A 16115-nucleotide genomic window follows, 5' to 3' on the forward strand; every position below is an offset into this window, starting at 1 on the left:
TAAACTGTCCTCAGTGTTTGGTTACATACACCTTCTCATGAAACTGTCCTCAGTGTTTGGTTACATACACCTTCTCATGAAACTGTCCTCAGTGTTTGGTTACATACACCTTCTCATGAAACTGCCCTCAGTATTTGGTTACATACACCTTCTCATTAAACTGTCCTCAGTGTTTGGTGACATATACCTTCTCATTAAACTGTCCTCAGTGTTTGATTACATCTTCTCATTAACATTTCCAGTGTTTGATCATAACCATACCCACCTTCTCATTAAACTGTCCTCAGTGTTGGGTTACATACACCTTCTCATTAAACTGTCCTCAGTATTTGGTTACATACACCTTCTCATGAAACTGCTCTCAGTGTTTGGTTACATACACCTTCTCATTAAACTGTCCTCAGTGTTTGGTTACATATACCTTCTCATTAAACTGTCCTCAGTGTTTGGTTACATATACCTTCTCATGAAACTGTCTTCAGTGTTTGGTTACATATACCTTCTCATTAAACTGTCCTCAGTGTTTGGTTACATACACCTTCTCATGAAACTGTCTTCAGTGTTTGGTTACATACACCTTCTCATGAAACTGTCCTCAGTGTTTGGTTACATACACCTTCTCATGAAACTGTCCTCAGTGTTTGGTTACATACACCTTCTCATTAAACTGTCCTCAGTGTTTGGTTACATTTACCTTCTCATTAAACTGTCCTCAGTGTTTGGTTACATACACCTTCTCATAAAACTGTCTTCAGTGTTTGGTTACATACACCTTCTCATGAAACTGTCCTCAGTGTTTGGTTACATACACCTTCTCATGAAACTGTCCTCAGTGTTTGGTTACATACACCTTCTCATGAAACTGCCCTCAGTATTTGGTTACATACACCTTCTCATGAAACTGTCCTCAGTGTTTGGTTACATACACCTTCTCATGAAACTGTCTTCATTGTTTGGTTACATACACCTTCTCATGAAACTGTCCTCAGTGTTTGCTTACATACACCTTCTCATGAAACTGTCTTCAGTGTTTGGTTACATATACCTTTTCATTAAACTGTCCTCAGTGTTTGGTTACATACACCTTCTCATGAAACTGTCCTCAGTGTTTGGTTACATACACCTTCTCATGAAACTGTCCTCAGTGTTTGGTTACATACACCTTCTCATGAAACTGTCCTCAGTGTTTGGTTACATACACCTTCTCATGAAACTGTCTTCAGTGTTTGGTTACATATACCTTCTCATTAAACTGTCCTCAGTGTTTGGTTACATACACCTTCTCATGAAACTGTCCTCAGTGTTTGGTTACATACACCTTCTCATTAAACTGTCCTACGTGTTTGGTTACATACACCTTCTCATGAAACTGTCCTCAGTGTTTGGTTACATACACCTTGTCATTAAACTGTCCTCAGTGTTTGGTTACATACACGTTCTCATTAAACTGTCCTCAGTGTTTGGTTACATACACCTTCTCATGAAACTGTCCTCAGTGTTGGGTTACATATGCCTTCTCATGAAACTGTCCTCAGTGTTTGGTTACATACACCTTCTCATTAAACTGTCCTCAGTGTTGGGTTACATACACCTTCTCATGAAACTGTCCTCAGTGTTTGGTTACATACACCTTCTCATTAAACTGTCCTCAGTGTTTGGTTACATACACCTTCTCATGAAACTGCCCTCAGTATTTGGTTACATACACCTTCTCATTAAACTGTCGTCAGTGTTTGGTTACATATACCTTCTCATTAAACTGTCCTCAGTCTTTGATTACATCTTCTCATTAACATTTCCAGTGTTTGATCATAACCATACCCACCTTCTTATTAAACTGACCTCAGTGTTTGGTTACATACACCTTCTCATGAAACTGCCCTCAGTATTTGGTTACATACACCTTCTCATGAAACTGTCCTCAGTATTTGGTTACATACACCTTCTCATGAAACTGTCCTCAGTATTTGGTTACATACACCTTCTCATGAAACTGTCCTCAGTGTTTGGTTACATACACCTTCTCATGAAACTGTCCTCAGTGTTTGGTTACATACACCTTCTCATGAAACTGTCCTCAGTGTTTGGTTACATACACCTTCTCATGAAACTGTCCTCAGTGTTTGGTTACATACACCTTCTCATGAAACTGTTTTCAGTGTTTGGTTACATACACCTTCTCATGAAACTGCCCTCAGTATTTGGTTACATACACCTTCTCATTAAACTGTCCTCAGTGTTTGGTTACATATACCTTCTCATTAAACTGTCCTCAGTGTTTGATTACATCTTCTCATTAACATTTCCAGTGTTTGATCATAACCATACCCACCTTCTCATTAAACTGTCCTCAGTGTTGGGTTACATACACCTTCTCATTAAACTGTCCTCAGTATTTGGTTACATACACCTTCTCATGAAACTGCTCTCAGTATTTGGTTACATACACCTTCTGATTAAACTGTCCTCAGTGTTTGGTTACATACACCTTCTCATGAAACTGTCCTCAGTGTTTGGTTACATACACCTTCTCATGAAACTGTCCTCAGTGTTTGGTTACATACACCTTCTCATGAAACTGCCCTCAGTATTTGGTTACATACACCTTCTCATTAAACTGTCCTCAGTGTTTGGTGACATATACCTTCTCATTAAACTGTCCTCAGTGTTTGATTACATCTTCTCATTAACATTTCCAGTGTTTGATCATAACCATACCCACCTTCTCATTAAACTGTCCTCAGTGTTGGGTTACATACACCTTCTCATTAAACTGTCCTCAGTATTTGGTTACATACACCTTCTCATGAAACTGCTCTCAGTGTTTGGTTACATACACCTTCTCATTAAACTGTCCTCAGTGTTTGGTTACATATACCTTCTCATTAAACTGTCCTCAGTGTTTGGTTACATATACCTTCTCATGAAACTGTCTTCAGTGTTTGGTTACATATACCTTCTCATTAAACTGTCCTCAGTGTTTGGTTACATACACCTTCTCATGAAACTGTCTTCAGTGTTTGGTTACATACACCTTCTCATGAAACTGTCCTCAGTGTTTGGTTACATACACCTTCTCATGAAACTGTCCTCAGTGTTTGGTTACATACACCTTCTCATTAAACTGTCCTCAGTGTTTGGTTACATTTACCTTCTCATTAAACTGTCCTCAGTGTTTGGTTACATACACCTTCTCATAAAACTGTCTTCAGTGTTTGGTTACATACACCTTCTCATGAAACTGTCCTCAGTGTTTGGTTACATACACCTTCTCATGAAACTGTCCTCAGTGTTTGGTTACATACACCTTCTCATGAAACTGCCCTCAGTATTTGGTTACATACACCTTCTCATGAAACTGTCCTCAGTGTTTGGTTACATACACCTTCTCATGAAACTGTCTTCATTGTTTGGTTACATACACCTTCTCATGAAACTGTCCTCAGTGTTTGCTTACATACACCTTCTCATGAAACTGTCTTCAGTGTTTGGTTACATATACCTTTTCATTAAACTGTCCTCAGTGTTTGGTTACATACACCTTCTCATGAAACTGTCCTCAGTGTTTGGTTACATACACCTTCTCATGAAACTGTCCTCAGTGTTTGGTTACATACACCTTCTCATGAAACTGTCCTCAGTGTTTGGTTACATACACCTTCTCATTAAACTGTCCTCAGTGTTTGGTTACATACACCTTCTCATGAAACTGTCCTCAGTGTTGGGTTACATATGCCTTCTCATGAAACTGTCCTCAGTGTTTGGTTACATACGCCTTCTCATTAAACTGTCGTCAGTGTTGGGTTACATACACCTTCTCATGAAACTGTCCTCAGTGTTTGGTTACATACACCTTCTCATTAAACTGTCCTCAGTGTTTGGTTACATACACCTTCTCATGAAACTGCCCTCAGTATTTGGTTACATACACCTTCTCATTAAACTGTCGTCAGTGTTTGGTTACATATACCTTCTCATTAAACTGTCCTCAGTGTTTGATTACATCTTCTTATTAACATTTCCAGTGTTTGATCATAACCATACCCACCTTCTTATTAAACTGACCTCAGTGTTTGGTTACATACACCTTCTCATGAAACTGCCCTCAGTATTTGGTTACATACACCTTCTCATGAAACTGTCCTCAGTATTTGGTTACATACACCTTCTCATGAAACTGTCCTCAGTGTTTGGTTACATACACCTTCTCATGAAACTGTCCTCAGTGTTTGGTTACATACACCTTCTCATGAAACTGTCCTCAGTGTTTGGTTACATACACCTTCTCATGAAACTGTCCTCAGTGTTTGGTTACATACACCTTCTCATGAAACTGTCCTCAGTGTTTGGTTACATACACCTTCTCATGAAACTGTCCTCAGTGTTTGGTTACATACACCTTCTCATGAAACTGTCCTCAATGTTTGGTTACATACACCTTCTCATGAAACTGTCCTCAGTGTTTGGTTACATACACCTTCTCATGAAACTGTCCTCAGTGTTTGGTTACATACACCTTCTCATGAAACTGTCCTCAGTGTTTGGTTACATACACCTTCTCATGAAACTGCCCTCAGTATTTGGTTACATACACCTTCTCATTAAACTGTCCTCAGTGTTTGGTTACATATACCTTCTCATTAAACTGTCCTCAGTGTTTGATTACATCTTCTCATTAACATTTCCAGTGTTTGATCATAACCATACCCACCTTCTCATTAAACTGTCCTCAGTGTTTGGTTACATACACCTTCTCATGAAACTGTCCTCAGTGTTTGGTTACATACACCTTCTCATGAAACTGTCCTCAGTGTTTGGTTACATACACCTTCTCATGAAACTGCCCTCAGTATTTGGTTACATACACCTTCTCATTAAACTGTCCTCAGCGTTTGGTTACGTATACCTTCTCATTAAACTGTCCTCAGTGTTTGATTACATCTTCTCATTAACATTTCCAGTGTTTGATCATAACCATACCCACCTTCTCATTAATCTGTCCTCAGTGTTGGGTTACATACACCTTCTCATTAAACTGTCCTCAGTATTTGGTTACATACACCTTCTCATGAAACTGCTCTCAGTATTTGGTTACATACACCTTCTCATTAAACTGTCCTTAGTGTTTGGTTACATATACCTTCTCATTAAACTGTCCTCAGTGTTTGGTTACATATACCTTCTCATGAAACTGTCTTCAGTGTTTGGTTACATATACCTTCTCATTAAACTGTCCTCAGTGTTTGGTTACATACACCTTCTCATGAAACTGTCCTCAGTGTTTGGTTACATACACCTTCTCATGAAACTGTCCTCAGTGTTTGGTTACATACACCTTCTCATGAAACTGTCCTCAGTGTTTGGTTACATACACCTTCTCATGAAACTGTCCTCAGTGTTTGGTTACATATACCTTCTCATTAAACTGTCCTCAGTGTTTGGTTACATACACCTTCTCATAAAACTGTCCTCAGTGTTTGGTTACATACACCTTCTCATGAAACTGTCCTCAGTGTTTGGTTACATACACCTTCTCATGAAACTGTCCTCAGTGTTTGGTTACATACACCTTCTCATGAAACTGTCCTCAGTGTTTGGTTACATACACCTTCTCATGAAACTGTCCTCAGTGTTTGGTTACATACACCTCATTAAACCCTCCTCAGTGTTTGGTTACATACACCTTCTCATTAAACTGTCCTCAGTGTTTGGTTACATACACCTTCTCATGAAACTGTCCTCAGTGTTGGGTTACATACACCTTCTCATGAAACTGTCCTCAGTGTTTGGTTACATACACCTTCTCATGAAACTGTCCTCAGTGTTTGGTTACATACACCTTCTCATGAAACTGTCCTCAGTGTTTGGTTACATACACCTTCTCATGAAACTTTCCTCAGTGTTGGGTTACATACATCTTCTCATTAAACTGTCCTCAGTGTTGGGTTATATACACCTTCTCATTAAACTGTCCTCAGTGTTGGGTTACATAGACCTTCTCATGAAACTGTCCTCAGTATTTCGTTACATACACCTTCTCATGAAACTGTCCTCAGTGTTGGGTTACATACACCTTCTCATGAAACTGTCCTCAGTGTTGGGTTACATACACCTTCTCATTAAACTGTCCTCAGTATTGGGTTACATACATCTTCTCATGAAACTGCCCTCAGTATTTGGTTACATACACCTTCTCATTAAACTGCCCTCAGTGTTTGGTTACATACACCTTCTCATGAATCTGTCCTCAGTGTTTGGTTACATACACCTTCTCATTAAACTGTCCTCAGTGTTTGGTTACATATACCTTCTCATTAAACTGTCCTCAGTGTTTGGTTACATATACCTTCTCATTAAACTGTCCTCAGTGTTTGGTTACATACACCTTCTCATTTTAAACTGTCCTCAGTGTTTGGTTACATATACCTTCTCATTTTAAACTGTCCTCAGTGTTTGGTTACATACACCTTCTCATGAAACTGTCCTCAGTGTTTGGTTACATACACCTTCTCATGAAACTGCCCTCAGTATTTGGTTACATACACCTTCTCATTAAACTGTCCTCAGTGTTTGGTTACATATACCTTCTCATTAAACTGTCCTCAGTGTTTGGTTTCATATACCTTCTCATTAAACTGTCCTCAGTGTTTGGTTACATGTACCTTCTCATTAAACTGCCCTCAGTGTTTGGTTACATATACCTTCTCATTTTAAACTGTCCTCAGTGTTTGGTTACATACACCTTCTTATTAAACTGTCCTCAGTGTTTGGTTACATACACCTTCTCATGAAACTGCCCTCAGTATTTGGTTACATACACCTTCTCAGTAACCTGTCCTCAGTGTTTGGTTACATATTCCTTCTCATTAAACTGTCCTCAGTGTTTGATTACATCTTCTCATTAACATTTCCAGTGTTTGATCATAACCATACCCACCTTCTCATTAAACTGTCCTCAGTGTTTGGTTACATACACCTTCTCATTAAACTGTCCTCAGTGTTTGGTTACATACACCTTCTCATGAAACTGCCCTCAGTATTTGGTTACATACACCTTCTCATTAAACTGTCCTCAGTGTTTGGTTACATATACCTTCTCATTAAACTGTCCTCAGTGTTTGGTTACATGTACCTTCTCATTAAACTGTCCTCAGTGTTTGGTTACATATACCTTCTCATTAAACTGCCCTCAGTGTTTGGTTACATATACCTTCTCATTTTAAACTGTCCTCAGTGTTTGGTTACATACACCTTCTAATTAAACTGTCCTCAGTGTTTGGTTACATACACCTTCTCATGAAACTGCCCTCAGTATTTGGTTACATACACCTTCTCATTAAACTGTCCTCAGTGTTTGGTTACATATACCTTCTCATTAAACTGTCTTCAGTGTTTGGTTACATGCACCTTCTCATGAAACTGTCCTTAGTGTTTGGTTACATACACCTTCTCATGAAACTGTCCTCATTGTTTGGTTACATGCACCTTCTCATGAAACTGTCCTTAGTGTTTGGTTACATACACCTTCTCATGATACTGTCTTCAGTGTTTGGTTACATACACCTTCTCATTAAACTGTCCTCAGTGTTTGGTTACATACACCTTCTCATGAAACTGTCCTCAGTGTTTGGTTGCATACACCTTCTCATTAAACTGTCCTCATTGTTTGGTTACATACACCTTCTCATGAAACTGTCCTCAGTGTTTGGTTACATATACCTTCTCATGAAACTGTCCTCAGTGTTTGGTTACATATACCTTCTCATGAAACTGTCCTCAGTCTTTGGTTACATACACGTTCTCATTAAACTGTCCTCAGTGTTTGGTTACATACACCTTCTCATTAAACTGTCCTCAGTGTTTGCTTACATACACCTTCTCATGAAACTGTCTTCAGTGTTTGGTTACATATACCTTTTCATTAAACTGTCCTCAGTGTTTGGTTACATACACCTTCTCATGAAACTGTCCTCAGTGTTTGGTTACATACACCTTCTCATGAAACTGTCCTCAGTGTTTGGTTACATACACCTTCTCATGAAACTGTCCTCAGTGTTTGGTTACATACACCTTCTCATTAAACTGTCCTCAGTGTTTGGTTACATACACCTTCTCATTAAACTGTCCTCAGTGTTTGGTTACATACACCTTCTCATGAAACTGTCCTCAGTGTTGGGTTACATATGCCTTCTCATGAAACTGTCCTCAGTGTTTGGTTACATACGCCTTCTCATTAATCTGTCGTCAGTGTTGGGTTACATACACCTTCTCATGAAACTGTCCTCAGTGTTTGGTTACATACACCTTCTCATTAAACTGTCCTCAGTGTTTGGTTACATACACCTTCTCATGAAACTGCCCTCAGTATTTGGTTACATACACCTTCTCATTAAACTGTCGTCAGTGTTTGGTTACATATACCTTCTCATTAAACTGTCCTCAGTGTTTGATTACATCTTCTCATTAACATTTCCAGTGTTTGATCATAACCATACCCACCTTCTTATTAAACTGACCTCAGTGTTTGGTTACATACACCTTCTCATGAAACTGCCCTCAGTATTTGGTTACATACACCTTCTCATGAAACTGTCCTCAGTATTTGGTTACATACACCTTCTCATGAAACTGTCCTCAGTGTTTGGTTACATACACCTTCTCATGAAACTGTCCTCAGTGTTTGGTTACATACACCTTCTCATGAAACTGTCCTCAGTGTTTGGTTACATACACCTTCTCATGAAACTGTCCTCAGTGTTTGGTTACATACACCTTCTCATGAAACTGTCCTCAGTGTTTGGTTACATACACCTTCTCATGAAACTGTCCTCAGTGTTTGGTTACATACACCTTCTCATGAAACTGTCCTCAATGTTTGGTTACATACACCTTCTCATGAAACTGTCCTCAGTGTTTGGTTACATACACCTTCTCATGAAACTGTCCTCAGTGTTTGGTTACATACACCTTCTCATGAAACTGTCCTCAGTGTTTGGTTACATACACCTTCTCATGAAACTGCCCTCAGTATTTGGTTACATACACCTTCTCATTAAACTGTCCTCAGTGTTTGGTTACATATACCTTCTCATTAAACTGTCCTCAGTGTTTGATTACATCTTCTCATTAACATTTCCAGTGTTTGATCATAACCATACCCACCTTCTCATTAAACTGTCCTCAGTGTTTGGTTACATACACCTTCTCATGAAACTGTCCTCAGTGTTTGGTTACATACACCTTCTCATGAAACTGTCCTCAGTGTTTGGTTACATACACCTTCTCATGAAACTGCCCTCAGTATTTGGTTACATACACCTTCTCATTAAACTGTCCTCAGCGTTTGGTTACGTATACCTTCTCATTAAACTGTCCTCAGTGTTTGATTACATCTTCTCATTAACATTTCCAGTGTTTGATCATAACCATACCCACCTTCTCATTAATCTGTCCTCAGTGTTGGGTTACATACACCTTCTCATTAAACTGTCCTCAGTATTTGGTTACATACACCTTCTCATGAAACTGCTCTCAGTATTTGGTTACATACACCTTCTCATTAAACTGTCCTTAGTGTTTGGTTACATATACCTTCTCATTAAACTGTCCTCAGTGTTTGGTTACATATACCTTCTCATGAAACTGTCTTCAGTGTTTGGTTACATATACCTTCTCATTAAACTGTCCTCAGTGTTTGGTTACATACACCTTCTCATGAAACTGTCCTCAGTGTTTGGTTACATACACCTTCTCATGAAACTGTCCTCAGTGTTTGGTTACATACACCTTCTCATGAAACTGTCCTCAGTGTTTGGTTACATACACCTTCTCATGAAACTGTCCTCAGTGTTTGGTTACATATACCTTCTCATTAAACTGTCCTCAGTGTTTGGTTACATACACCTTCTCATAAAACTGTCCTCAGTGTTTGGTTACATACACCTTCTCATGAAACTGTCCTCAGTGTTTGGTTACATACACCTTCTCATGAAACTGTCCTCAGTGTTTGGTTACATACACCTTCTCATGAAACTGTCCTCAGTGTTTGGTTACATACACCTTCTCATGAAACTGTCCTCAGTGTTTGGTTACATACACCTTCTCATTAAACCCTCCTCAGTGTTTGGTTACATACACCTTCTCATTAAACTGTCCTCAGTGTTTGGTTACATACACCTTCTCATGAAACTGTCCTCAGTGTTGGGTTACATACACCTTCTCATGAAACTGTCCTCAGTGTTTGGTTACATACACCTTCTCATGAAACTGTCCTCAGTGTTTGGTTACATACACCTTCTCATGAAACTGTCCTCAGTGTTTGGTTACATACACCTTCTCATGAAACTTTCCTCAGTGTTGGGTTACATACATCTTCTCATTAAACTGTCCTCAGTGTTGGGTTATATACACCTTCTCATTAAACTGTCCTCAGTGTTGGGTTACATAGACCTTCTCATGAAACTGTCCTCAGTATTTGGTTACATACACCTTCTCATGAAACTGTCCTCAGTGTTGGGTTACATACACCTTCTCATGAAACTGTCCTCAGTGTTGGGTTACATACACCTTCTCATTAAACTGTCCTCAGTATTGGGTTACATACATCTTCTCATGAAACTGCCCTCAGTATTTGGTTACATACACCTTCTCATTAAACTGCCCTCAGTGTTTGGTTACATACACCTTCTCATGAATCTGTCCTCAGTGTTTGGTTACATACACCTTCTCATTAAACTGTCCTCAGTGTTTGGTTACATATACCTTCTCATTAAACTGTCCTCAGTGTTTGGTTACATACACCTTCTCATTTTAAACTGTCCTCAGTGTTTGGTTACATATACCTTCTCATTTTAAACTGTCCTCAGTGTTTGGTTACATACACCTTCTCATGAAACTGTCCTCAGTGTTTGGTTACATACACCTTCTCATGAAACTGCCCTCAGTATTTGGTTACATACACCTTCTCATTAAACTGTCCTCAGTGTTTGGTTACATATACCTTCTCATTAAACTGTCCTCAGTGTTTGGTTACATATACCTTCTCATTAAACTGTCCTCAGTGTTTGGTTACATGTACCTTCTCATTAAACTGCCCTCAGTGTTTGGTTACATATACCTTCTCATTTTAAACTGTCCTCAGTGTTTGGTTACATACACCTTCTTATTAAACTGTCCTCAGTGTTTGGTTACATACACCTTCTCATGAAACTGCCCTCAGTATTTGGTTATATACACCTTCTCAGTAACCTGTCCTCAGTGTTTGGTTACATATTCCTTCTCATTAAACTGTCCTCAGTGTTTGATTACATCTTCTCATTAACATTTCCAGTGTTTGATCATAACCATACCCACCTTCTCATTAAACTGTCCTCAGTGTTTGGTTACATACACCTTCTCATTAAACTGTCCTCAGTGTTTGGTTACATACACCTCATGAAACTGCCCTCAGTATTTGGTTACATACACCTTCTCATTAAACTGTCCTCAGTGTTTGGTTACATATACCTTCTCATTAAACTGTCCTCAGTGTTTGGTTACATGTACCTTCTCATTAAACTGTCCTCAGTGTTTGGTTACATATACCTTCTCATTAAACTGCCCTCAGTGTTTGGTTACATATACCTTCTCATTTTAAACTGTCCTCAGTGTTTGGTTACATACACCTTCTAATTAAACTGTCCTCAGTGTTTGGTTACATACACCTTCTCATGAAACTGCCCTCAGTATTTGGTTACATACACCTTCTCATTAAACTGTCCTCAGTGTTTGGTTACATATACCTTCTCATTAAACTGTCTTCAGTGTTTGGTTACATGCACCTTCTCATGAAACTGTCCTTAGTGTTTGGTTACATACACCTTCTCATGAAACTGTCCTCATTGTTTGGTTACATGCACCTTCTCATGAAACTGTCCTTAGTGTTTGGTTACATACACCTTCTCATGAAACTGTCTTCAGTGTTTGGTTACATACACCTTCTCATTAAACTGTCCTCAGTGTTTGGTTACATACACCTTCTCATGAAACTGTCCTCAGTGTTTGGTTGCATACACCTTCTCATTAAACTGTCCTCATTGTTTGGTTACATACACCTTCTCATGAAACTGTCCTCAGTGTTTGGTTACATATACCTTCTCATGAAACTGTCCTCAGTGTTTGGTTACATATACCTTCTCATGAAACTGTCCTCAGTCTTTGGTTACATACACGTTCTCATTAAACTGTCCTTACTGTTTGGTTACATACACCTTCTCATGAAACTGTCCTCAGTGTTTGGTTACATTCACCTTCTCATTAAACTGTCCTCAGTGTTTGGTTACATACACCTTCTCATTAAACTGTCCTCAGTGTTTGGTTACATATACCTTCTCATGAAACTGTCCTCAGTGTTTGGTTACATATACCTTCTCATGAAACTGTCCTCAGTATTTGGTTACATACACCTTCTCATTAAACTGTCCTTACTGTTTGGTTACATACACCTTCTCATGAAACTGTCTTCAGAGTTTGGTTACATATGCCTTCTCATGAAACTGTCCTCAGTGTTTGGTTACATACACCTTCTCATGAAACTGTCCTCAGTGTTTGGTTACATACACCTCATGAAACTGTCCTCAGTGTTTGGTTACATATACCTTCTCATTGAACTGTCCTCAATGTTTGGTTACATACACCTTCTCATTAACTGTCCTCAGTGTTTGGTTACATATACCTTCTGATTAAACTGTCCTCAGTGTTGGGTTACATATACCTTCTCATTAAACTGTCCTCAATGTTTGGTTACATACACCTTCTCATGAAACTGTCTTCAGTGTTTGGTTACATACACCTTCTCATGAAACTGTCCTCAGTGTTTGGTTACATACACCTTCTCATTAAACTGTCATCAGTGTTTGGTGACATACACCTTCTCATTAAACTGTCCTCAGTGTTTGGTTACATACACCTTCTCATTAAACTGTCTTCAGTGTTTGGTTACATATACCTTCTCATTTTAAACTGTCTTCAGCGTTTGGTTACATACACCTTTTCATGAAACTGCCCTCAGTGTTTGGTTACATATACCTTCTCATGAAACTGTCCTCAGTGTTTGGTTACATACACCTTCTCATTAAAATGTCCACAGTGTTTTTTCCATAATCACAAATAAAATTGTTTAAGGTTGTTAGATCGGATGTAGTCGAGTTTTCCTGGTTTTTTTCTTTTGATGACCCATTCAGTTTCATTTCATCATTAAACAATATTATAGTATTTTGCATTTGTCACTTTCTCATATAACATAACTTGTATACAAAATGTTAGTGAAAATATGTCTTGGAAGTCTGTGTTTGTGGTCTTTGAAAGTTTGGGAAAAGTCTTTAATTTATCATTCAGAATTCTGTATGAATCCTGTAATACCCAGAATCATGTTATAATAAAAAATATTATAATAATTATAGGAGAGCTGTGTTGTGTTTGTTTATATATATATATATATATATATATAGTTGTGTCTGCATTGCTAATGCCTTATTTTATTTTAAAGTTTAATTGAATGTGTTTGTCATCATATATATTCATTCCCTTATGACCCCCTTCTCCCCATTTTGTTTTGCAAGGTAAATGATAAAAAATATTGTATTTTATTTTTACAGATAAGATTCAGGACTATTTTGGAGAGAAAATAGCCATGTATTTTGCATTCTTGGGATTCTACACAGTTGCTCTGATTCCACCTGCAGTGATTGGTATTCTTTACTTCATCACATCTTGGGAGAGTGTCTATCGGGAAGCCATATTTGCAGTTTTCAATCTGGTATGGACCACAATATTTCTAGAGTACTGGAAAAGATACTGCTCAGAGTTGGCCTACAGATGGGGAACATTAGATCATGTTTCGTCACAGTTTGAAGAACCACGGGCAAACTTTTATGGAGTGATGGGGGAAAATCCAGTTACAAGAAAACCAGAACCAGTTTACCCAAAATATAAACGAGTGCTTCGATTTTATGGAGTAACGGTGCCCGTTATTGCACTCTGCTTGGTTGTTTGCTTTTATATAATGTTGGGATATTTCATCTTGCAAGACTGGGCTGACCAACGCTATGCTAAAGAGAAAGGCTGGCTAAATTTCTTCAATCTGCTCATGCCAACAGTGATATACGCAGTTGTGATAGGAATTGTCAATACTATTTACAGGAAAGTGGCAAAGCAACTGAATGATTGGGGTAAGATTTATGGACATGGTGCTTTTTACTTTGATTTGGTTTGGTGTTTTACAGCACAGCAATACTAGTAGGTTATTTAGTGCCAAAGCAATTGGAGTAAAGTGCCTATCCCAAGTAAAGCTGTACTGATTAATTGGCCAAACTCATAATCAGACCGGGGGCCCCGAGTGACCGAGTGGTCTAAAGCGCTGTCCGTTACGGATCACTGTCATCTCACCTCTGTCTGCATGGGTACGAGTCTCGGATTCAGTGAATGTGGGTATGTGAGAAAGCTTCTTCCTCCACTATTAATACTGGCTGCCATGTATAGCCTGTCTTGTGGTGAAAAATGGCACTAAACCCTACAACAACAACAACAACATCATAATCAGACTGATTACTGGAACAGTCGGTATAATTGGTATCGGCAGAAATAATCTGTGCCGATGTAAACAAATTTCCAAAATATAAATTTAATCATAACATTCATTTTGACATGGCTTGAATTTTAAATCAGAATTAAATAGTGGAAATTAAGGAATAAACATTTTATATGGGGGGTGGTTGAACGACAATACATTCTAAAAAGTAAATACTTTTTAACACGCTTGCTGTAAACTACCGCTGATTGTCTGCTCACAACAGATTATCAATACCATGCATGCAGGGTCCCCGAGTGGCCAAGTGGTCTAAAGCGCTCTCTGTTACAGATTACTGCCATCTCACCTCTGTCTTCGTGGGTTTGAGTCTCGGATTCGGCCAATGTGGGTATGTGAGAAAGCTTGCCAGTAGCTTCTTGAGGGTTGGTGGTTATTTCTGGGGATTTCCCGGGTTCTTCCTCTACCATTAATACTGGCCGCCATGTATAGCCTATTGTGTGCTGAAAAAATGGCGTTAAACCCTACAACAACAACCATCCATGCACTCATCCCAATGACAGCAGCCAACCAGCCAATGAGGCCTCGTGTGGCAGTTGAACTTCCAGCATACACATTACAGGGATGATCTTGGCTTTTAAAAAGTTGTCCCCAAAAAACATCGTCAATCTCAATATTTTGTTGCCAATTTTCAAATTACTTTATTGACAACAAGCAATACAGCCATAATATTAGAAAATAAATAATTACATGACTGTTTTGCACTACTTCCATGGTCTTTGTATTGCGCATCACTGTTAGTACATAGGTCTAACTGTTGTCACCTGAAATAAATGCATTATCAAATGTAAAATATCTAATTTCCTACAGTCCCTTTTTAAAAAAATAGAAACATCATTTATTAAGCAAATCTGTATTATGTATATTATTTTCCAAATAATAGTTTTGTAAGAAACTTTATTTAGATAATGACATGTTAATACTAAAACCCTACAATCATACTTTGCAATGTAAGATAAGTGACGTATAATACGACCGTCGATTTAAAGTATTCAGGAATTAAATGCACTCCCCCCTTTTATGGCTAGCTTCACAAAGTACATCTCCGTCAACCAGGAGTTCAGAATTTGTTTTTAGCTGCGCTTTACATGCTTTCTTTGTTAGTGAACTGCTTCGTAAATCCCAGGAATGATCACTGAATGCTGTAGATGTTTTCTCAACAAGCAAATTATGATCTCCATTCCCATCAATGAAACTTACACGAATCAGCTTGACCTGGCATTACTGTACCATATATATAAGCATTGATTACCATAATTAAATTAAAATAAGGAATGAAGAAACATATCACAGAGCATATGTGCCCCCACAAAACTAATTTGGAATAAATATGTTATTTAGTCAAGAGTTTTATTTGCATATACGAGTTAACAATAAGAAATAAGGTGGGATATAAAATGTGGGAAATAGTTATCACATGTATGGTAGCTTGAGACCACATTTGAACTGTTAACATAAATCCACACCCATTTTAGGCATTGTTAGTTATAAC

The 16115-nt window shown here is 38.4% G+C and overlaps 1 protein-coding gene across 3 annotated transcripts in view; it reads left to right on the forward strand.

The window, feature by feature from the left end:
- LOC149782565 (anoctamin-10-like) overlaps nt 1-16115 on the forward strand; it is a 119335-nt gene that overhangs the window by 66856 nt on the left and 36364 nt on the right. For all 3 annotated transcript variants that reach the window (XM_089934015.1, XM_089934013.1, XM_089934014.1), the window contains exon 6: nt 13635-14207. In XM_089934015.1, coding sequence (XP_089790141.1) covers nt 13635-14207 — 573 coding nt within the window. The remainder of the gene's footprint in view (nt 1-13634; nt 14208-16115) is intronic.

This window comes from Sinohyriopsis cumingii, chromosome 15 (assembly GCF_028554795.1).
Source record: "Sinohyriopsis cumingii isolate HCF-2022 chromosome 15, ASM2855479v2, whole genome shotgun sequence".
Lineage (NCBI taxonomy): Eukaryota > Metazoa > Mollusca > Bivalvia > Unionida > Unionidae > Sinohyriopsis > Sinohyriopsis cumingii.